Genomic DNA, 24,102 nt, shown 5'->3' with positions numbered 1-24,102 from the left:
TGTTGTTTCCTAAGGGAACATATTCCTTTAGGAGAACAGTTTCTTTGGGATCAAACAAACCAATTCTTATCTGCCATCCGTAGTGGGCAGAACAGGAGATACAGGAAAACTGTGGCAGCTTTAAATATGGCCAGGCAGCAGACTGGCTCCAGGCAAAAATTTAGGTGATACCAGAGTCTGTTCCTGTAAACTTGAAAACCACATTGGTACATATTGATACCTCAAGGCTGGTTTCTTGCAGCCAAGATAGGAGAATGTTGTTTGTTTGGGTTTTTTATACTGCTGTTTCCTTAGGAACCAGCTTCAGACTATTGGAATAGCTGCTGCAAACACATGGGGTCTGTTCCTTCTTGTGTTGCTTTTGGGCTATGGTTTGGTGGAAATCCCTCGTTCTCACTGGAATGGGGCCAAGAGGGGTTATCTGCTCATGAAGACTTACTTCAAAGCTGCCAAACTGATGACTGAAAAAGCAGATGCAGAGGAGAATTTAGAGGATATTATGGAGGTAAGTAACTAACTTTGTCTGTGGAAAAAAGTGAAGGCTGCTGTTAGTTGTGTGTGAATTCATTGGTGTTGGACACTTGTAGCATGAGCTTACCATAAAATACCTGCAAACTAAGAAAATTATCATAGTGTGCCCCTTGATAACACTCAATCCTGCACAAAAGGCAAAACAGAAATAGTCCGTGCTGTGACAAACGTAAAAGTAATAGCAACTTGATAACCATTATTTGATGAGTCTGTTCTTTTATTGACACTTTTGGTGTAGTACTGGTCACTAACAAATAACATTTCAGAATGAGCTTGAATAGGCAGTGTATAGATGTTTCACTAGTGTTAAAATTTGTACTTCTTCTATGATCTGCTCGCAGTGTATTTCTGGACTCTCAAGAAGAATTTCCAAATTGTGGGGCCACAGTTACATACTCTTTAAGAAGAGAACATATAGATAATTGTTTCTTTCAAAGTTTGTTTAGAGACTCTATTGTTAATAGAGTATCAGTGAGCAATAGGCTCTACTGTAGTTCAAGAACAGAATGGAAGTCTAGCCCTTTGAATAACTATTCCTGGTTCTTCTGCTGGGATACCATGGCTTGGAATAAAATCTGTGAACTGTTGTAGGATAGGGTGGCAATTCGTGTTACGTGTTATTTGTACTGACACATAACACAAATAGACTCTTAATCACATAACAGTAATAGAATCTTCATTCATCCATAACAGCATTTAGAAGAAACTGCTAAAACAGTTAAAACATCTTAAGTGGGACATAACATAACTACAAAACTTACTGGAAAACGAACAATGACAACCCTTTTTTACCAGGATCGCCCTTAAAACAGATAGAATATTTCCACTGGAGGGCAGCAACAACAGTCATCTGATGCAGCTGTCTGAGCATTTCAGAGCTGACCAAAAGTTGAAGCAAATTACTAAGAGCATTGTTCAGAGGCCTGGAGAGGGAGATGCTTATCTCTTTTCCCTGGCAGCCAGTGACAGGATGTGTGGGGAAAGCTGTGTCCAGAGAGGTCCAGACTGGACATTAGGAAGCAGTTCCTTACCACAAGGGGAGTGATTAGTCTCGCACTGGAACTGGCTTCCTAAAGTGGTGGTCAGTGCCCTGAGTCAGACAGTGGGACTTATTCTTTATATCCTTTTTATCTGTAACTTAAACAAGAAAGTCTTTTCCATTTCAGCCTTCATGCATAGAAACCAATCCTCCGTGTATTTATATAGTTGCATATTTGTACACTGCTGTTCTTTTAAAAAAAAATACATTAAGTGTTCGTTACAATACTTCACTTACCTTTTATGAGATATTTAGTAAAACTATGGCTTTTAGGAAGCTGTATTTTTTAAGCTTTGATGGCTGACTGGGAGGGCTGCAACTCTTAATTGACCCGTAAAAATTTATAGTTAATGAATTTTTTTTTATTGATATAGCATAGGCAAACTACTCTGTTATTTTTTTCTCTCAACAGGAAGTCCGTAAAGTAAGTGAGAGTATCAAATATAACCACCCCTTGAGGAAATGTGTTGATACTATACTGAAAAAGGTAACCAATTGCTCATCAACCATAATTACTCAGCTGGAAGGATGTTTCCTGCACATATAGAATACTTGTACATTACTTTCTTTTGCTCTTAATATAAAATCTCTGGTTGACTTCTGAGTTTCTGTTGAGACTGAGTTGAAATTCTTTGTGAAGTATTTTCTTATGACATATGGAATTATCAGATGTATTTTGACATAGCATTGTAGAAAGAGAGAAAAATGTATGCTTAGAGTGAGCTTTTCAGTTGTATGAAACTTTTGCAAATAATTAGCCAAAGCTGCTTGCTACTTTTTTGTCTCCCAGTTAATTTTCCCTTTTCCTTCCAGTGCCCTACTGAGTACCAGGAAAGAATGGGTAGAAACATGGATGATTATGAAGATTTTGATGAAAGACAGAACAGTTATCCCAGTGAAAAAAGTTTGGCCAAACTTCACAAGCAGGTATATTAATAGATGGGAGAATGCCTCATTTAGGCTGTTGTAGTGAGCGTAAATGCCAGTCAAAGATTTCGAATGCACTTCATCTGGACTGTTGAGTACAGTGGGTTTAAGCTACTTAACAGAAACTTTTCTTGGTGAGAGAATGCACAGACAGTTAATATGCCAAGTGATCAAAATTCTGGATGTGTAAAAGATGTTCTTGTGTTGTATCTTGATAGTGTTATAGCTGTCTGTGAATAAGCCTTATAATGGTTGACTGACAGTGCATTCTGAAAAAGAAATTATAGTAAAAGCTTGATATTTACTGAGATGCAAAAACAAAGAGGTAGGTTGGGAAAAGTAGGATTTACCTGCTACAGATGGTTTGTGATGAAAGAGCTGCAAAACTCAGTAATCGTGTATGTAAGTATTCCATGATTTATGTATTTTAGAGAATTATCTACCTGCATTTTTGAAGATACAGACTTTGCCGTTCTGCAATGTATGTGTTTTCAAGGGATTTTGCAAGAATTTTCTGCCATTTTTTGAAACAAGTACCCTGAAACCCTAATTTCTTGCAATTTATTGTAGGTAATCTATTCAGTGCAGAGGCATCGTCGTACACAGGTCCAGTGGCAAATTCTTTTAGAGCAAGCATTTTACCTGGAAGATGTGGCAAAAAATGAAAGCAGTGCAACTCGACAGTTTGTTCATACCTTTCATTCCCAGGAACCAGAAAATAAAATTATTCAGTACTTCTATACACCAACGGTTGGTAAGTGCTGTCATGCAGGTTTTAGGTATGTTAAAGCATAACTGATACCTTTCTGTAACAAGAACCAATTGTTTTATGTAGGAAGTTCAGCTGCAGCAGAGGGAAGCATGTCTGGAATATTAATGTATTTATGTAATGGAAGAGCTATCAGATACTAATTTATGCTCTTGGCTATAAGCCCCAATTTTATTTACAAATTCAGTAGCAGTTACGTTATAAAGCAATAAAGCAACAGCAAACTTTGAAGCCTTTTGAGAGCGAGTTCTGTTTCTGGTTGTGTAATTCTCATTAACCAGTTTCGGATATGTCTGTGTGTTTGTTTTTCCAGAGTGGTACTGGGAGTGCCTTCTTCGACCATGGTTTTACAGAGTGCTTGCAGTTGTGCTGGCCACGTTCTCTGTAATTGTTGTGTGGTCAGAGTGCACATTCTTCAGCACAAAACCAGTTCTGTCGCTATTTGCGGTTTTCATACAGCTGGCAGAAAAGACATATAATTATATATACATAGAGGTAAGTTTGAGATGGTCACTTGGGAGAAAATACTTTCAGATCAATGGTTATGATAACAGCAGTAGATAAAATAGATTTTTAAATAAATCTCTAAATAATCTGTCAACTCTCAGAAGGTCTCTAAATGTATGGTACTGAACTTTCTTTGTGTGGAGGAAGTCTGCTTTTTGCCACTTGTTAAAACTCTGAAATACCTGGTGAGGGCATGACCTAGCTGGCCTGAATATCATGTGTAGAGTAATTTCTGAAACAGTAGGTTGGAACATAGGTGTGAATTAGACTTTCTGTCTAAACAGTCATGTGTGTGACCTCAGTTTCCTAAACAGCGATTTGCAAATGACCAGGAATCCAGTCAAAGGTGTGGCTAGCATAAGTGTGCACAAATTTATCAGTAAAATACCGAGCTAAAAAATTCCAGTGTAGTTAGCAAAGGCTGACTTGAAAACACTTGCTTTATGCCTTTTTTTGTGGGAATAAATGCCAGATCAGTCATGGTAATTATTGAGGCAATTACAGCAATTTTATTTACATTAACAAGAAGTAGTAGAATGTTTCTAGGGTCAGCTGTGTTAGCTTATGTGTAAAATGTTATAATTTCCAGTTTAAATTGCTCTGAAAAACTTCCAAAACTCTTCTCAGAGATGGTGGTGTTCTCACATCTCAAAATGAAAAGTAAAGGCTGGAGATGGTCTCTGCATGTGACAGACCTTTAATAGAATTCTACACTTCAGCAACTTAACAACACCTTTTTTTTCCCCCTAGATGGCCTGTTTTCTTACCATATTTTTCTTAAGTATCTGTGTTTACTCTACTGTCTTCAGGATCCGTGTATTTAACTATTACTACTTAGCTTCACATCATCAGACAGATGCATACAGTCTCCTTTTCAGTGGCATGTGAGTATTTGGTATATGTTTTACAGGTGTTCTATCAAATACTGAATTGAAAATGTCCATAAAACTTCCATTTACATTCTTTAATTTGTAATTTATGGGTATAATTCCTAATGAGCTCTACATTGTTGTTCTATGATAGATCCAGTTATGACTTTGTAGGTTATCTAAGAAACGCTTTTAAATGCTGTTGCCTCTTGCATTTGTGCAGGTTATTTTGCCGTCTTACTCCACCATTGTGCTTGAACTTTCTGGGCTTGACCCATATGGATGCAACAATCTCTCACAAGAACACTCAGCCAACTGCTTATACATCTGTAAGTAAGAAAATAGGGGTTTGAGCTTTCAATATGGTTTGGAGAATAGACGCAGTATTTTTAAATATATCTTATTGTAAAATACAGATATTCAAATATTTTCAGTCTTTCCAATGTGGTAAAAAATAATTGGTTATAGGTGAGGAGTTTGGTAAAGATTTCTAGAAGTCATCAATAGCTTCCCCCCCACCCCCGCCCTTCATCTTAAGAAAGTAAAGTATTGTACTTTAGAGTTCAGGGTGTTCTTCATTTCCTAATACCAATTTCTGTAAGTTTTAGCTTTCAGTGGCTTTAGCATGTAGGCAATCCCTATAGATCAGGAGCAATCCTAACATCCTACTGAAAATTAGTGAATTCGGTTTTATTGAATACCTTGTTTTTGTGTGGCAAGTTATATCTTGTGTCTTTGTTGTTAGTAACTAGATTTTTTATGTGAAAAACTGGAGACTTTTTTGCAGCAAATGAAAACAATCCACCAGATTTGCCCTTGTTCTAGAGTGGGTGAGACTACAAAATCTAGCATTTTAGAAATCTCAAAGTGCTGGAGGTGACCTTCACATCTGCTTATTCCCAAGCAGACCTGTGATAATATTGCTTATGTTTCAGTTACTGTAAAGGATCATGTATTTGTGAGAAGGCACGATCTTCATGGGTTTGTGTAGAATATAGCTAATTAGAGCTTGTTCTTGGGAATGTTTGTTTCCTAGATAATGGGATCCATGAGAGTGCTGTCCTTCATTGCAGATGGATTCTATATCTACTACCCGATGCTTGTTGTCATTCTCTGTATTGCTACGTACTTCAGGTAAGTGATTTGCAAAATAGATCCTCTGTGCTTCTTTACATTAATAAAACTAGTTTTTTCTGTTTCAGGAAGAGATTCAGTACTCCTTTTCCAGCAGTTGTTGTGTCATTCTAATAAAAATGTAAAACCTAAATCCATAGATTGCTATTTATATAGGGGAAATGTATACATTTTAAAAATACAGATTGTGTTAACTCGTAACTGAGTTAATTTAAACTTCATTCCTAGATCTTAAGGGGTGATCTGTTCAAACTTTGTAGCCTGGGGACATTTGGTTGTGCTTTTGAGATTAAAATTATAATGAGAAAGCCTTTTTCAGCAAAGTTTTCTAAGAAATTAAGGACCACTAGCAACATTTTTAGGTATTGAACTTTCTAAAGACTGATAACAAGTTTCTGATGTGTTACTAAACTTCTGGTAACACATGCTGGATTAAGTAATTTGATCTTGTTTCCCTAAAGCACAGTTTGTTGGAGGCTGGAAGGTAACTGCAGAAAACATCATTATATTCTTGCTATATAATTTCAAAATGTCTGCTTTTGATCACTGTAAGGGATGAGATACTTTTAGACTGATCTTGCTGAAATACAAATTTATGTTAGTATCTTCAGTTCTGCATTACCATTCAGTCAGAAGCAATCTCTGTGTTTTTTAGTCGAGTACAATGTAGTGAAATGCCTTGGATATCATTTTATGTGTATCCATAGATAGTAAGTAACAAGTATCTAGTTGTGAGTTTTCCCTTTTACCTTAAAGTTAAGTGACAAAAGTGGTGGTGGAGCTAAAAAAAACGAACAAAACAAAACAAACAACAAACAGGAAAGCAAATTACAAGAAAAGAGAAATTTGTCCTCTTGTCCTTGATGATCATCCTGTGCCTTGAATGACAAAATGAAAAGGAAGAATAAAAATTAGAGGAGAGAGGGTTGCTTTAATGACCTCTGCTAATAAAGATGCATGCAAAAACTAAGGTTGAATTAAAATCTGTTGAGGAAAGATGATTCTCCTTTGCTTAATCCAGCAGTCTTAAAGTTAAGGTAGTATCAGGAAGAAATATATCAATACTCCAGTTTGGGGGAAGGAAAACAGTACAAAAACAGCAGTTGTGTTTTCTGGTGTGAAGTTGAAAAGATGAAAGTGATTTCATGCTATGTGGTTCCAGGATTGGCTTAAAAAAGGTGGAGCAAGCTTGCTACCTGACTGCTGCCAATGGCTATCCAAATGGGCAGCCAGCATCCCTAGAGCTTAAAAGTATGCAGTGCACATTCTCCTGAGTGAAACCCTGAGGTGAAAGTGGATTTCCTATGTTGTTACTGTTTCAACAATGGAGAAATCAGAATTAGGAGAATTTTTATGGTAATTGTCTTCTGGCAAGGAACAGTTGATGACATAGGTACAAATTCTTTTATATCTGAGAACATTTAAAGCAAATGTCTCATGTTGGACGCATTTTGAGCAAGTGTCATTTGCACTACTCTCAGATTATATGCATTTTAGTCTCTGTTTGAGTAGGGTTATTCTATCACTTCCAGTTGTATTTCGGAATGTGTTACTGTTCTGGGTCACCTAGGTCACCCTACTGTTCTGGGTCACCACTTATTGTTCTGAGTTCGGAATTGTCTGTTTTCTCAGCTGGTGTAATAGTCCATCTTTTCTTCTTTGTTTTTCCTTTTTGCTTGGATTGTTCATGCAGTTCTGAATAGTTTGTTTTACATTTTGTTCTGTAATGTATCTAAATTACTAATTGTAAATTAACAAAGGAAACTGCTTCTTCTTTTACCAGTTTAGGAACTCGTTGTTTGAATCTTTTGGGATTCCAGCAGTTCATGGGTGATAGCGAAATGACCTCGGATTTGATTGATGAAGGAAAAGAGCTAATCAGAAGAGGTAAATTAGGTCTTCTGTCACAGTTTGTCTGTAAAATCATCAAGGCTGGAAAAGACTTCTAAGATAGAGTCCAACCCTTATTCCAGCACTGACAGGTTCATCACTGAACCATGTCTGCAAATGCCACACCTGCACATCTTTTAAATACCCTCAGGGATGGTGACTCCACACTTCCCTGAGCAGCCTATTCCAATGTCTGACAACCTTTTCAGTGAAGAATTTTTTCCTAATACCCAAACTTCGTAGCACAACTTCAGGCCATTCCCTCTTGTCTTGTTTATTACTTAGAAGACCAACCCCTACCTCACTACACCCTCTTGTCAGGGAGTTGTTAAGTGATAAGGACTCCCGTGAGCCTGCTCTTTTCCAGGCTCAACACCCCCACCTCCTTCAGCTGCTCCTCATCACAATCGGGCTTAAGACCCCTCCCCAGCTCCATTGCCCTTCTCTGGACTCAGAACTGGACCCAGGCCCAGAACTGGACACAGGATTTGAAGTGTGGCCTCTCCAGTACTCAGCACAGAGGGACAATCACTGCCCTGCTCCTGCTGGCCCCACCATTGCTGATCCAGGCCAGGTGCCTTTGGCTTTCTTGGCCACCCTGGGCACAGCCTGGCACATGTGCAGCCACTCTCAGCCAGAACTTCGAAGAGGCTGCTTTTCAACTGCTCTGGCTGAGGTCTTTAGCATTGTGTGGGTTGTTGTGACCCAATTGAAAATTGAAAGGAAAGTAGTTTGTGAGCATTTTGACCAGCTGTCTCTGTCCTTTTGGGTCGATCCCATCTGGCCCCACAGATCTGTGTCTGTTCTGGGGACTTTATTCTGTTCCCCGTCCCTGCCTTCCAGCTCAGGGAACCTGGTACTCGGACAACAATTGGTCTCAGTCTTAAAGACTGAGGTAAAAATGCAGTAAGTACCTCAGTCTTTTCATCATCATACAGTATGTTTTTGGTTTACATTTGTCTGAAATGTTGCAGGAAAAAAAAAGCATACTGTCAGTCAGTATTTTGAAAGCTGTACTGAAGAAGGTCACAGCACAAACTGCAATAAACTTAGAGCACTCTGTTCACTATGTAAAGTCCACTGATGGACTTTTTTGACATTTTAAATGAAGTACCAGTTCTACTCATCCAGTATCTGAATTTTAGATATTTCTAAATATGTTACAGTGTATTACTGAACAAATAATACCTTCGCAGGTGCTTGTGTAATCTGTCATAAAGGATGATTACCATTTACACTGTCGTCATCATCAACAAACTAATCTTTTTTTTGTGTGTTGATTGAGCTGCACAAATTCAGTCATTTCTTCAGTCTTTTTTGTTATGTCAACTAGCTGTGTTTGATTAGAGAAGGCATGTTTTTTGTGTAGAACTGGAATTATCTGCTGGTATGGAAAGCTTTTTATTTTGCATTAATTTTTATTGAAAGTATTTCTTAGAAGTTGCAAAAAGCCATTGTAATTTTTGAGTAAATGTTTAGAAATTAAGATTTCTGGAGACAGTGTTATATCATGGAATTCCTTTATTCCAACAGTTGATGAAAAACCTGGGTTTACTTAGAGTAGTAGTATGGGTTTTTTTGGTAAAAGACCAAAGTTTCATTCCCTTAAATAAAAGGTAATGGTGACATTGATATTGTAATGTTATATATCTTGATTCAAAAATGCTGAAGTTTTTTCTTAATTTCTTTTTCTTAATATCTTACTATCCCAGTTATTTCTAAGGGTTTGTTTGACTTTTTTTTTGTTCTTTGCTCACTGATATCCAAGTGTTATGCTGTGATCCAAGATACCATCATGACAAAATAATTCTGATGGGAAATCCCATAATGATAGACAAGCTGCTTTTTGTTTTTGTTTAATTGTAAAAGGTATGTATTTCAATAAGAATCTTCATTAGTTAACTTCATATTTTTATTGTTTATTTTTAAAAAATGCTAATGATTTTCCATATATGGAGCTCAGATAAAGTTTCTTTTTTTTTTATTTTTAGAGAAAAGGAAACGACAGAGGCAGGAAGAAGGTGAAAGCAGAAGAAGGGTATGAGATTTGTTTGGCTAGTTATAACATTACACTGCAATATCTGATAGGATTTATCATGGATATTTAATTCAGACTTGCCTATTTCACAAAAAAAGAGTCCCAAATAATTGATGGAATCAGTTTAATCTTGATGAATAGTCTTGACTGGATTATTTATAGGTTAGAGGACAATTTTAATAACACTACTTGGACACCATTGTTACTCAGTGTGCTGTGGTGTACGCCAATAGGTACAACAAGCATTAGAAAGGGTCCTGATTACTAGGATACAGAATAATGTAAAATGGCATATTGCCAGTCTCTTAGACTGATACTGCTCTGCTTGAAATTACTGCAGTTGCAGAGTTGTCATACTGAAATGTAGACTCCTCCCAAATTTAGTGTTTTGTGTGCTCATTGGAAAGTCATAGGCACAGGTTCTATTTTGTTTTTTGCCAGAGGAGAAAATTACACTTAAGACAGAATTAATAGTTTCTGCTGAATAACAAACAGAATGTTTGATTCAATTATGTTTTCTGCACATATTGTAGTGAAAGATTGTGAAGCTTTAGTTTTTCACTAGTTTGTAACAAAATCTAGAATAGAAAGTCACAATAAAAGGTAGATGAGAGAAAGGGTGCCTGCAAGACAATACTGGGAATAAAATCTCTTGGTTTTCCAAGATCAGATATAGTTTAATCCCCAGTGACAGCCAGTGCTGCATAGACCTTTCTTTTGATCCTGCCCTGGTTTAGGCAAATTTGGGAGAAAACTTCCAAAAGGGTCCCCCCTGCAAGCAAACCCACACGCCCCCTCCCCCGACTGGATCAGGAAACATTTCCTCAGAGAGAAGTGGAAAGAACCTGTTTATTTAACAGCCAAAGCATTCCCCAGCACACAAAATGAACAATACCAGGTGTCAAAACTCTTTCACCGCTCTGAAGAGACGACAAATTCAGAAAGTCTCAACCTATGGGCGGTCACTCTGTTATCAATCCCTCCGGCACTGGCAAAGGCTGCTGCCCACAGCAGGCCCTGGTGGCCACAAAGTGCAAGCTCTCGGTGCTCCCCAGGTCCCAGCCCAGAGCAGGCTCGAACAGTTCCAAGGAAAAGGAAAGAAAACCAGTCCAGGGAAATCTTCTCTGCCTCAGCTAGCTAAACTAACTAAAAAGCAATGGAGGGCTCTGTTCTGATCCATCCAATGTGGAGGATTCAGTGCAGTCCCTGATAACAAACTCCATGCTTCTTTTTCACTTCCTACCTTCACTCTCAGAACCAGTCTTGAAGGCACAGAATATAATATCCAGCATAAACAGAACAGATGACTGGGGATACAAGCATCATAATGTCACCCTAGGACAGATCCTTTCCCTCCAGCTTGTAGTTTTAAAACTTGAACTTGTTGGGAAGCAAAACAGCAAATGTATGTACATTTAATATACAGTGAAATGACCTTACACTAAGCTATGAATTTTTCTGTGCTATGTGCATCTCATTATTTTTCCATTCTGCCACTAGATGGAAGTAGTGATCAATAAAAGCAGCAGTTCCCACCATAACTTAAAGCAGTTAGCTGATCTTTGAGAGGAAATTCGAGATGCAATTTCTTTTATAGAAGTCTTTTTCTTAAGAACAATTATGATAACTTTTTTAGTGAAGGAACACATTTTGAGTTTAAAATGAAAGAAAAATTCTTTTCTTCCTGTATTTAGATACTGAACTGTTAGTTACTGTGTTGCTTTTTTCCTCCCAACTTAGATTTTTCTTGGTGGTCTTTTTTCCAGGAATGGAAGGAGAGGTATGGAAATAGAGAGGATTCTACCAGAAGCAGAGCTGTCCACACAGATCAGAAAGAATCTAGCTTCTCAGAGACCAATGCCAATAGACGTAAGCTTTGTGGGTTGGAGGGGAAGTTTGTTTTGTTTTGTTTCAGTACATTTTCTTCACAACACTGGCTGTCAAAGTAGTTTCAAATGTTCTTCTTTTTGTCTTAGATACTGTGCCAATAATGTTCACTTCTGTGGCTCAGTGTCACCTTGCCATTTAAAGCACTCGAAAGAGTACTGTATTTCTTTCCATCTCGAAAGTTGGGCCGGAGGTTCTTATTATCCTTCAGACCAACTACTTGATCTTATGGGATATATAATGATTGCCACTGGCACTTGTCAACAATGAAACTTCATGATGCACTTGAAGTTGGGTGTTGTAAATCTTAAAATTCATCTCCTCTGCTTGCAAGTGAGCTGTCTCAGACTGGAGTAATGGAGCAGTCAGATGACCAACAAATGTGACACCACATAAGTTCATACATTCATTTAATAATGTGTATTAGCAAAATACTTTTTTTTGTGGATGCTTTAAATTCCAAAAGACTTTGTCAGAATGTGAATGTGTTTTTCTGTATTTTTTGTGCTCTTGTAAGCTAACAACAAGTCAAATGAAACTGAAGAAAAAGGAGGAAAAAGGGGAGGAGGGAAGCTTTGAATATGCTTTTAAGAAAATACTGATAGATTTCCCTCTCCTCTGTACAAAGTTGCAAACCCAGATTTTTAGTGGTAGAGTAACTGAAATTGCATTCTAATGTTCATCATGTGATCATGTAGCATTCCAGCCCTAAAACAAGACATAGGTACTGACCTAGTGAAGGTCACAGAATGAACTGCAAAACAACACATGAGATTGATTTTTTAAAAAATAAACAAAAACAAACAAAAACCCGGTCTGAACAGCTTAGTTAAAGCATGAAGCTGGGAGGATGAATGGATGATTTAAAAGTAATGCCTGCCAGTAGGTTCTTATTTTCCATGATTCTTTGCAAGATAGATCTCAACCTATTGGAGGGGCAAAAGTTGTAGTTGGATTTCTGTGGAGATACTAAATAGAAATACTACAAGTTTGAGCAAGTTTGGTTTAATATTAAATCTACTCCAAATCATTGTGCTTTTGCTTTGGATGAGATTGCTCTGTTATTCTTAGTGGTTTTTTAGATTTAATGTCTTCATACCCTTCAGGCTGTTTACAAAGCAAATAAGTGTCTTTCACTCCTTTTACTTATTCAGCACTATCAAAGTATACCCGTTCAAATGGTAGGACTGAAAGAGATAGAATAGAACTCCTCCAGGATGCAGAACCTTTGGATTTTAATGCAGACTCTGTTAATGATGACCCCCTTGAATCGGACTCAGGAAGGTGAGGAATGTTCTCTGTAATTTCCAGTTAAAAGTTTCTGTTGTCTTCCGTTTTCTGACCTATGACAGCTGTATTAAGTGTTTCATAATAACAGTTTTGCAAACGAAGTTTATAATTTCATCTAACTTTTTTCCTTTCTTCCTTTTCCCCTATAATTAGGAAATAATTTTAAAATCTATTAAAACCTGAAGGTGTTCCAGGTTTTTAGAAATGTCAGAATAAGATTTGAGCTGGATATAATGTTATATATGGAATAACTTGAAAACCACTGCATGTCAAACTAGTGAATTATGTGCATGTTAAGGAAAGATTCCTGGTGTGACCATCTGTGGCCATTCATGGTGCAGTCAGGGGATCACAATTGTGCCACCCCAGACTTTCACTGCTGGGACCCAAGCCCCTTCACCACAGGCAGCTCCAGTGACCGAAGGACCAGGTGGACCAAGACCCCCTTTCCCTCCCTACTCACCCCACTCTCACAGTCAGAAAATTTTCCCTTTCCAGCTCAACCATAGATTTCCCATAGCAGAGTCCCAGATACCTGGTTCCTTTAATCATGGTGCAGTGACAGCATAACAGCTTGAATTGGTGCCTCTAGGAAGGAACCCCAAACAGAAGAATCCTGGAGCTTTTACACCCTCACAGCCCATGTGCACCGTGTTCCAGGCTCTTCCAGCTGAACCCTTGGCTCCTGCACAGTCTCAGAGTGTCCAGTCCACTGGCTGGGCCAAAGGTCCCTGTGTCCTTTGTTAGTTGTTCTTGGCACCTTGCCTGGGGCTCCCATTTCCTGACATCCAGGGCACAGCCTGCAGCTGCACACTGAGCTGCCAGATCTAGGTGTATGCCTCAACAGACAGAGGTGCAGTGTAAGGTTTTCCCTGATTTCCTACAAAGCTCAGCTGGAGAAAGCTCACTTGAGCTTTCCCAGTAAAAAATCCATTATGAAAAGGCTGCAGGAAATAAAACTGAATGTTACAGGATCCGCTGCAGGAATACAGCTGGGTATCAGATCTTGGAGCTACTAAAGTAAATTAAAATCTGAACTTCTGAGCAGAGAGTACCAGACTGCACTGTGTGGCTCTGTCTGTAGTAGAGAATTTTGTGATTGTCTGGTTGTGACTGCAACACCAAATTGCCTCAGAGTACCTTATGTAACTGCTAAGCTCTGCTTCATTTAAGAATGAAGCAATACATTGTATGGGTGTTTTTTTTTTTGGGTGGGGGGGTGGATATAGTGTAGAAATGACAAATAATACAAAATTCACATAAAAAACCTTATAATTTGTTGTTTTTCAGCTTAAACTATTTTATTATTTCATTGTTTCAGTGGACTTCTATCTGTAATGTCAATAACAAATGCCCGCTCAGAAACATGTAAAGAATGCTGTGAAATGGCACTGCCAGGTTTCACAGGTTGATTCAGACAACTGGTTTAGTCTTGTGTCACCACATTTGAGCACTTGGGAGTTTCTAAACACACGAGTTTAAAGAGGAGCTACCCTAGAATTTCTGTCAGCAGTTGGCTTCCATGCAGTGTCAAAGGGATTGTCTGCTATAAACAGGAGTATGCATATGTAATTATTCTGGAGCAAATACTTTTCAAGCACAATGTCAGAAGTCTCCCGGAATCTATATATGCCTTGCAAAGTGGAACATTCTAAACTGCTTCTTTAAAAAGAAAATCAGGAGCTTCAAAGCTTAGTTGGGCTTTGCCTAGTAACCTTCATTTCATTTCATGGAGGTAATAAGTCAAGAGTAATTGCATATGGAATTTCAGTTAATGTAGAAGTAGCTTATGTAATATTAGTTTTCAAAACTAGAGCTCCTGCAGTAAACAGAACACTTTTGGACTGTAAGGGCAGTTAGGATACCAGGTTCTGGCTTGTGTTCATTCAGATTTTACTAGATACTACAGCAAGTAGCTTCATAGTTCCTGTGTTGGACTTTGTGCTTTTAAAGTGTTTCTAAAAATATATTTGATCAACAATTTGTGAAATTTCTTTTTTACCAATAAGCATGCAGACATTTGTTTGATGCAGGCATTATCTTTGATATTCTTCTTCTAAGAAAACCCCATGAGATGTACTGTTAAGCACCTGCAGCTACTTTATGGGTGCCCTTGTTTGTTTGGATTTATTGTGTTTCAGGTTTCTGTTGGTTTGTTAAGTTGTTGGTGTAGTTGGGAATTTTAAAAAGATCCTGTTCAACAAAAACATCAAACTTCTTTCCTTTGTTTTAGGAAACAGTTCTTTAAGACTCCCAGTATTCATACAACTGTTTCTCTAGGTCACATGAGGTTTAATTTAATGACTGTCTTTCAAATTCTCATGAATACTAATTCAGTAGAACATCAAATTCATCATCCACTAGAGTCAAGGAGAAAGATTGCAGTGAGAGTTAGATGATTTAATGGATCTTTATTTTTCTATTTCCTGTGACACTTTTTCACTTCTAAAATTGATTCTGCAGGTACCAGCCTGGTGGAAGATACCTGTCAATGTCTCGAAGCAAAATATTTGATGATGTCTAAGCTCATGAAAGCTAAAGAAAATTCAGTGGAAATCTAGCTCCTACTCATTGCTTGGAAAATTCTGCATTTGCAATATGTCACTGAACTGTCAAAGACTCTTAAAAAAAAAAAACATGAAGGAACAACTCTTTTGGGAATGCACGTGTATGATAACTTCACCTCTAGTGATAGGAATATGCTTCTGCTGTTGTAGATACTGTTGTGCATCAGTGTGGGCTTTTGTGTCATGACCAAAAGGAGAAAACTATTTAAAGTTAATAGATGATAAACTCACTAATATACCTAGGGCTCAACTTGAGTAACAGTCTAAGTTTGGGGAACAGATTTTCTGGAATTTTTTATTTTGTATTTTAACCAATGCTGTGAGAGCATATTGATGCATCCAAAGTGCAGTTATATCAACTATGCTTTTGCTGACAAAGTTTGGGCTGTAAAATCATAGTCACAGAATGGTTTGGGTTGGAAGGATCCTTAAGGATCATCTAATTTCAAGCCCCTCTGCCATGGCAGGGACACCTTCTAGTGCTGCTCAGCCCTCCATCCAGCCTGGCCTTGAACACACCCAGGGATGGGACCCACAAGTTCTGTGTGGCAGCCTGTGCCAGTGCCTCACCACCCATACAGTAAAGAGTTTCTTTACATATCTAATCTAAATCTGTCTTCCTCAAATTTTCAGCCATTTCCCCTTGTACTGTCACTACACTTCCTGGCATAGAGTCTCTCTCCAGCTTCCCTTTAGGCACCTTCACACACTGGAGAGTTTTTCCTGTGAGGTCTCCACACAACATTCTCTTCACCAGGCTGAAAAGCCCCAACTTTTTCAGCTGATCTTCACTGAGGGAGGTTCTCCAGTCCTCTCACCAACCTGGTGGCCTCCTCTGTGCTGGCTCCAGCAGGTCCCTGTGGTTCCTGTGCTGGGAGCCCAGGGCTGCATGCAGTGCTCCAGGTGGGTCTCAGCAGAGCAGAGCAGAGGGGCAGAATCCCCTCCCTGCCCTGCTGCCCACGGGCTCTGGGTGCAGCCCAGGACACGTTTGGCTCTCTGGGCTGGGAGTGCCATGGCTGGGCCATGTGCAGCCTCTCACCCACAGCACCCCCAAGCCCTTCTGGGCACGGCTGCTCTGGGGCTGCTCATGCCCAGCCTGTAAGCTGTGCCTGGGATTGCAATGACGCAGGTATAAGACCTTGCCCTTGCTTTGTACAGACACATCTCTCAAGCCTGTCCAGGTCCTTCTGGATGGCTTCCCTTCCCTCCACTATCAACTGCACCGCACAGCTTGGTGTCCCCAGATAGCCCTTGAGGTTCCTTCCATCCTGGTACTCTGTGATTCCATGAAATTTTTGGTATAAATTTTGGAGCGATGTGTGGTGGTCAGAAAAGGCTGTATTTTTTCTTTTCCAACATTACAAGCAGATACATGATTTTAGCATGTGTAAATAATTGAAATTGAATATGGACCTGAGTGTCACTGTCATATGAGCATATGTGCAATAGCAGGAATACATTATTGAAGATACAATGTCTGCTTACGGTCTTTACAGATGTAATGATTCAAAATCATGGCACTACTGTTTTTGTAACTGTAAAAGAAATATACTATGAAGATGGAGTTAAATACTGAAACATGATAATTTGCACGAACCTAAGGCACGGTTTCAAACTCTAGACTATTTCTTTAAAAGAAGGGAAATACATAGCATGACTAGGTAATGGTAAACACTTTTTATATCCTAAATACCCTGGTTGCATTATGTATATCAGTTTTTAAGGTGCCTGTATTTTGCAGTAGGTTGTTGCAAAAAGAATAATACTTTGCCATTCAAAAATGCCAATTATGAACAGTGTAAAAAAGCTTCACATTAATTTCATTAGTGTAGGCATATTTTTAAACCATAGTTAGTTGTATGAATTTTCAAATATAATCATAAGGTAAAAGATGTGGTCAAATTCATGATAACTTTGAAAATTTGAATAATTTAAAGCATTTTGGTTTTTGTCTGAAATCTTTGCCACTTGGGAGCTTCCTTATGTGCTTTTTGCAAAATTATGTTGAAAACTAAAAGAGAACATGTTTTTATCATACATTCTTTATCATGCTTAAAAAACACATCTTTAAAGCAGCTAGGAATGAATTATTCTGAAAAGTAAGTTTTCATGAATGAGATATTCTAGTAATTTTTAACAATAGTCTGTGTTTTCTCAAGTAATTGTTAATGGGGATCTAACTCTACCTCCTGTGATTTTAGTATATGTGTTGTAACAGTAGTGGTATTTGTAATACATTGATCTGCCTGTTTTGAAACACTGAATTGTTACTATGAAGGAGAAAAAAAATCTTTATTTGTATAGAAATAATTATATTAATAAATTAGCAGACATACAATAATTGTCAGTTTTGTTCTTAGGTGAATACAGTGAATGTCAGCCATGGCCACAGGCATTCAAGCTCATGCAATTTCCAGACTACTCATATGAGGTCACTTTTTAGTTTGAGTACTCTGTGTTTGTAAAAGCTTGTTCCAAGTCTTAGGCTTGAATCTTATCAGGGACTGGAAGTTGAGAAGATGAGTCTCTCTTTATTCAGATATTTCTTTAGGAATTCTATGGTAGCACCTATTTAATTTATTTTTGAACTACTTAGTAGTACTATCTTGAATTCATCCTTATATGAAAGGCATTGTATACGTTCTTGGGCACTCATCCATATGACTGTTCTTAGACTCTATATTTCTGTTTTAAAAATTTATATCGGCAGTTTATTTATGAAAACCTGTGGCAGAAATAAAATTCAAACTCTTTATATAACTCTTGAGATGTCACTTCAAAGGGATCTCATCAGAGCCAGTAGAAAAGCTATTACAAGGAGCTTCTGTTTTCTGAAAATCTGTGAAATAACTTTACCTCCTCCCTGGTGACCAGATAATGGGATTGAGCCTTCTTGGGGCCTGTTTTTTCCCCTCTCAGTGAAATGGCTGCAAACAGAATTTTCAGAGGAAACATGGTCAAGGTTTTATATAAAACAGGTAACTAGTCCCTAGTGCATATTTCATTGGAATACAGTAATTTGAAGAGTTGACTGTATAAATTAATGGCAGTTGGATTTCAGATTCTAACATAGACATTCCGCGCTGAACGTTTTTGACGTTGGCAGTGCAGTAAGAGAGAACCAGTGGCTGCTTTTTGAGCTCTGAAAAGCTGTAAAGAATTCTCTGCATCATGCTTGGCAATGCCTGGTGTCACATCCTCTCTGGATGCTGTTTGGTTAAACAGGGAGTTGATAAGTGAAGTCAGGTTTCCTCTACTGTATGTATTGCTGACCAGGAGTTATCCAGGCTCCAATTACATGCAATTTATTGCCTAATTTAAAGTATGTTTTGAAAACTCACTATGGGTTCATATGACTGAATCTGGAATATTTTCAATAAAGAAATAATCATGTACAACTATAGAAGAATAATATTTTCTGTTCACTTAAGCTAGTTTCAAACAAATTTGGTTACTGCTATAGTACAAATAATGCTGAACTTGGCTGGGGGCTGTGTCCCTAAGGATTTACCCCTCTCCAGAGAGCTGTGGATGCCCTATCCCTGGAAATGTTCAAGCCCAGGCTGGACATGGTTCTGAGCACCCAGTTCTAGTTGAAGATGTGCTGGCTAACCAGGAGGGCTGGACTAGGTGGCCTTTACAGATCCCTTGCAACCCAAACTGTTCTGGGTTTCCTTGGTGCTTCTCAGACAGATTTTGGCAACTCTTGATGGGTTCTTTCCTGCTACAGCTCCAGTCCTAGTAGCCCTACAGCTAAACGAATTTAAAATTAGCTTTGATGTGTTTAAGCAGTGACTGTATTCTAGACTAACAGTGTTCCTGCATCACTTCTGATGCTACAGATTAGGTGATTTAAATACAATTCCCTTGCAAACTGTGCTGTTGGAAACTCAGTGTTAACGTATTTTTCAGTCAGTGTATTTATAGAGTCATATTTATTTGCTGCTAAAGAATGTAAATTTTATATATCTTTATTGTTTCACTTCCTGAATTACTGAGCAGTTAGTGTATACTTCTTGCCATCATTTCTGCAGTTTTCTCTCTATCAGTGAACACCAAAAAAAGCCCCAAAACACCAAAAATCCCACCCAAGTTAAGTACAAATATTTGAATGTCTTCCTGTCAAAGATTTAAATGAGTGAAAATAATGTGTGCAAGTCACAATGGACTTCAAAAAGCAGTGTGAAAACAGTACCTATTCAGTGTTGGAGTTCTTAAAAAGTATGGATAGGCAAAAAGCTGTAGTCAAACTTATTACTCCTACTAGATTTGGAGTTCTCTTTTTCTTAATACGTATTTTGATATGTATATTGGGATATATGTGCCCTACTGAGCTAAGGAGGGGTGCATCTCTCAGCTGTGAAGTGAGGCAGTGTTTATGAGGGAAGGTAAAAGATAATGTAACTTCTAATCTGTGCTTATAGTGATAGTTTGCTTTGGGCAAAGGACGACATAGCTTGTTATTTAACTACAGTAAAGTGTTAAGAAAAAAAGAAACTTTATGCTTCTATAAATTACACTACTGGAAGAATCATGGTATGTAATGTGACTTCATTTTGCAATCAAGCACTTGTAAAGCAGTCATTAACAGTGTTAACAGGAATGGTAGAAAGCTGCTGTCTTTTCAATATTTTTTCGTGCTATTGTAAAATAAAATGAACAATGATTTTTACATAGGAAGTATTAAAAATTATTACTATGGTTTTCTATAATTATGGTAATTTGTATTTTATTAAATTTGTCTTGGAAAACTGTAAATACTATGTGAAAAATACTATATTTAGTTTCAGTTTTCATTATTGCTTTAATTACTTGAAATCTGAGGGGCATTCATAATACCAAATAGAGAACACTTTATGAAGGAAAACTTTTTATGAAGCTTCTTAAAAAAATCTGAATGGTTCATTATAGAGATATAGGTGCATCTTAATTATTAACAATAACATTACTAAGGGGATATATCGTGTCCTAGCTTTTTAATTTTTCTTTGAAATTCAAAAAATTGTTACTTTTTTCAGAGCAGCTTAGTTGTGAATCTTTCAAACTTTCTGAAACTTTTACATTCCTTTTCCCTAATGGGCTCTGCAGGAATATGTACTGCTTCATGGCAGTCACCTAACACTAGCTGTGCCTCTAATTAAGTAGTCTAATCTGAAGCTGAGACACTCCTACACCATTTGATTATGTTAACAGAAATTCAGCATTCCTAGCCAAAAAAAACCAAAAGACACGTTGAATTTGATCCCTTTTAAATACATTAATTGCTGTTGTTGATTTTTTTGCATTATATTTGATACCCTCTGTTTGGGTCATATCATAAGCCCAATCAGGTTTATTCTTTGTTTCTCTTAGAATGCACTGGAATGAAGTCCTCAGCATGCTTTTGTGTGCATGTGTGTGTTTTAGTATGCAGCTTCAGTTATTTCCTCAGGATGATGTTGTTATATTTGACATATTCCTGTGAACTAGTAGTTTCAGAGTGATACTTTCACTGTCAAAGTAGAAAATAATTATTTCCAATAGAAATACATTGTGTTTCTGTAGAGGCATCTGGAAGATAAGGGAATTCATTTGTAAGTATAAGTTTAGTAATAGGCCTCCATTCTCCAGTGTATATCAAGATAGGCTGTAGGAGTGCTGCTTATGGATAGACTATCTTCTTTTGCCTTATGATACAAGTATGTATGCATAAATACCTTGTTTTGAAATTTGAGTTAAACATTTTTCTCTGTAGTGTTCTGAATTACTGTTGTTACTGGATTATATTTTTGAAATGTGTGTTACAATATATATAATCAAATACTTAAATTGGCATGAAATAAATCATTTCTGCAATACATTTTCCCTGGTGTATTTTAGATATTCATACTTCTCTGAGGTGTTTTTGAAAGTAGTCATTTAGAGAAACTTGATCTATTTCTTTTTTCCAGGTGGAAGTTTTCTTTTATTAAAAGTATATTCATACTTTAGAAGATAATCCAACCTTGTTTTGGTTATCACTTTGAATCTTCTTGAAGGCAGATTAAGAAAGGAAATCGAGAAGAATACTGCATACGTGGTGTTGTCAGGGAAACCTCTGAGAACACTGTGTGCTTCTGGGACTAACTTGGCACTGTGGGGCATTAGGTCGGATGAAAGGTAGGGTCTGTACATCTCTTCTTGTTTTGTGAGAACTCATCCTAGGACAATTCCTTCTAGTTCATCCAGGCCCCTGGGGACAATGAAGGCAAGAGACAGATTCACTGCAGCTGTGAGGAGATGGACACAGCAAAGGAATTGACTCCATCTCATCTTTCTCATTCTTACATGCGTTTTGCTTTTATTTTCCCTACAGAAAAGAAAAAAAAAAGTAAAGGAAGAAGAGAATTTCTTAAAATTTAAATATTTTACTATGTCTGTAAGTTGGGGGAGGTGATTCTGCCCTTCGGCTCTGCTCTGGTGAGACCCACCACTGCTGCATCCAGCTCTGTGGTCCCAGCTTGAGAGGGCCATGGATCTGTTGGAGCAAGCACAAAGGAGAGATGCAAAGACAGTCAGGGAGCTGGAGCAACTCCTCTGTGACAAAAGGCTGTGTTGGGTTTGTGCAGCTTGGAGAGGAGGAGGCTTCAGGGAGTTTTCACTGCAGCGTTTCAATACTTCTGGGGGGTTTACAACTAGGCTAGAGCCTATAAGGGATAATGGTTTTAAACTGAAAGAGGGTGGATTAAAGTAAAATATAAGGAAGAATTTAACAATGTGAGTGGTGAGATAGTGGCACAAATTGCCCTGAGAGGTGGTGAATGTCCCATCCCTTGTAACTTTCAAGATCAGGCTGGAGGGTGCTCTGAGCACCTGATCTAGCTGAAGGTGTTCACATTCATAGCAGTGAGGTTGCAACTAGATGACCTTTACGTTCTTCCAAAACAAACTATTTGTGATTCTGTGAGTGATCTGTGTATATATATTTTTTTAGAGGTGGTTTGAATAGGGAAGTGAATAATTTCCCAGGTAGTTAACCAGCCACATTCTTCCTTCAGAACTTAGAGTGATAAGTTACTACTCTTAAATCTACCAGTCTGCCATCTATGCAATTCAGTTAATGGGAATTGTCCTTATTCAGTACAAACTTTCAGTTGTTTGTTGTCAGATCTTTATTTTCTCAGAGAAGAATATAAATTCTGGTGTTTTGTTGTTAGCAGTTGCTAATGGAACTACATTGAGTGTTCAGTGGATTTTACATCTTCTGAAATACCATCTGCCTGACTGTGAAATTACCAGACTTCTGATTTAACTACCCTTCCATCTGCAGCTCCACCTGCAGAGTGGCGTGGTGCTTGTTCATCCTGGTTTCTGCTCTGCATGCTGTGATAAAGATCTTTACCCTTTCTCTCCATAAACATCCTGTCTTTCGCATCTTATTCTGCACTGGCTCATTATGTGCCATTGCCTTTGGGATTTTTTGAGCGCTTTATCAAAAAGCCAAAGTTGGTCAGGGCCCAGCTGAGAGAGAAGACAATTTCCCTCCCACAGGCAGCATGACCTGGACTGCAAAGAGAGATTCAGCTCATGAACAGAGGTCAGATATTGGAGTGATTTATGAATCTGGGCTGCACACAAACAAGGAAAGCTCTCAGGTTCCTCCCACAGAAATGTCTAGTTAAAAGTGTGTGTTTTGAGTTGCTCAGCAAGATGTTGTGCTGTAACTGAGCCAGTGCCTAGGCATGTCTGTGGAAACCTGCTAAGCCTTTGCAATCTAAGTGAATGCTTATAGTTAAATCATCCACAGTCAAAAAAATATTTTCCGGAGTTTAGGAAAGGTCATCTATTCTAAGTAAACTTCATAAAGACCGGATACTGCTGAGAATTTTCCATGTATATTCTCTGTTCATCTTTTCCCCCAGAGGCTGCTCCTTTCATAAGCATTTGTACTCATGCTTTTTATTTTGGAAGATTTTGCTGGTTTCAAATCAGTCCTGAACGAATGTGCTTGAGATCGCCCAAAAAATCACCAGCAAGGGCATGAGCAAAAGTCAGAATTAATATTAAACTACAAAGCACAATGAATGCATCAGTAAGATTCATTCTACTTACAATGGACAACTGAGGCACAACAAAGGAAAGCAAGCAACAACAAAACCAAAAAAATCCAGACAATCAAAACAGAAATTATTTGAAAACTGCCTAGGGTTGTGTGTGGGTGTGGGTGTGGGTGTGTGTGTGTAAAGACACTGTGTAAACAAGTGTCAAACAGTCTAGATAAAAGTGTAAACAAGGATGAAAAGGAATATGGCATACAGTTTAACAACTTATACCTTAAATTATAGCTTCACTTTAATAATCTAACAGAGAAATCACTTACCAGCATTTAACCTAAATTATAATTGTAACTTAACCTAACTTCCAGATTTGCCATAGCATATGTGCAGAGGATATGCAGGCAGACATAGCCAGAGCAAGATAAGGTTGCTGTGGAAAAATCTCCCTCAGAGCTTGATGAAAAAACTCACTTTGAATGCTTTTGAGTCTCCTGATGGGCAAAGGGCTGGGCCTTGAGGAGTGAGGGTGTCGGCCTAGGACGCATGGTTGTTCAGTGATCATCCAGGTATAGCAACCCTGGAGTTTTGCTGGCTCTGAGAGGCGTTCCCCTCGGAGGGACATTGCTGGTCACAGGCCTG

General features: G+C 38.1%; 1 protein-coding gene across 1 annotated transcript in view; it reads left to right on the top strand.

Annotated features, from left to right (window-relative positions):
• LMBRD2 (LMBR1 domain containing 2) overlaps positions 1–21,287 on the top strand; it is a 32,396-nt gene extending 11,109 nt beyond the window's left edge. Inside the window, exons 6-18 of the mRNA XM_064735789.1 lie at positions 295–505; positions 1,983–2,057; positions 2,384–2,497; positions 3,068–3,251; positions 3,580–3,761; positions 4,524–4,657; positions 4,866–4,971; positions 5,679–5,776; positions 7,560–7,663; positions 9,658–9,704; positions 11,471–11,573; positions 12,746–12,875; positions 15,345–21,287. Of these exons, the coding sequence (XP_064591859.1) occupies positions 295–505; positions 1,983–2,057; positions 2,384–2,497; positions 3,068–3,251; positions 3,580–3,761; positions 4,524–4,657; positions 4,866–4,971; positions 5,679–5,776; positions 7,560–7,663; positions 9,658–9,704; positions 11,471–11,573; positions 12,746–12,875; positions 15,345–15,405 (1,549 nt within the window). The 3' untranslated portion in view covers positions 15,406–21,287. The remainder of the gene's footprint in view (positions 1–294; positions 506–1,982; positions 2,058–2,383; positions 2,498–3,067; positions 3,252–3,579; positions 3,762–4,523; positions 4,658–4,865; positions 4,972–5,678; positions 5,777–7,559; positions 7,664–9,657; positions 9,705–11,470; positions 11,574–12,745; positions 12,876–15,344) is intronic.
• The last annotated feature ends 2,815 nt before the right edge of the window (positions 21,288–24,102 follow it).

This window comes from Zonotrichia leucophrys, chromosome Z (genome assembly GCF_028769735.1).
Source record: "Zonotrichia leucophrys gambelii isolate GWCS_2022_RI chromosome Z, RI_Zleu_2.0, whole genome shotgun sequence".
NCBI lineage: Eukaryota > Metazoa > Chordata > Aves > Passeriformes > Passerellidae > Zonotrichia > Zonotrichia leucophrys.
This window is presented reverse-complemented; position numbering and strand designations above follow the sequence as displayed.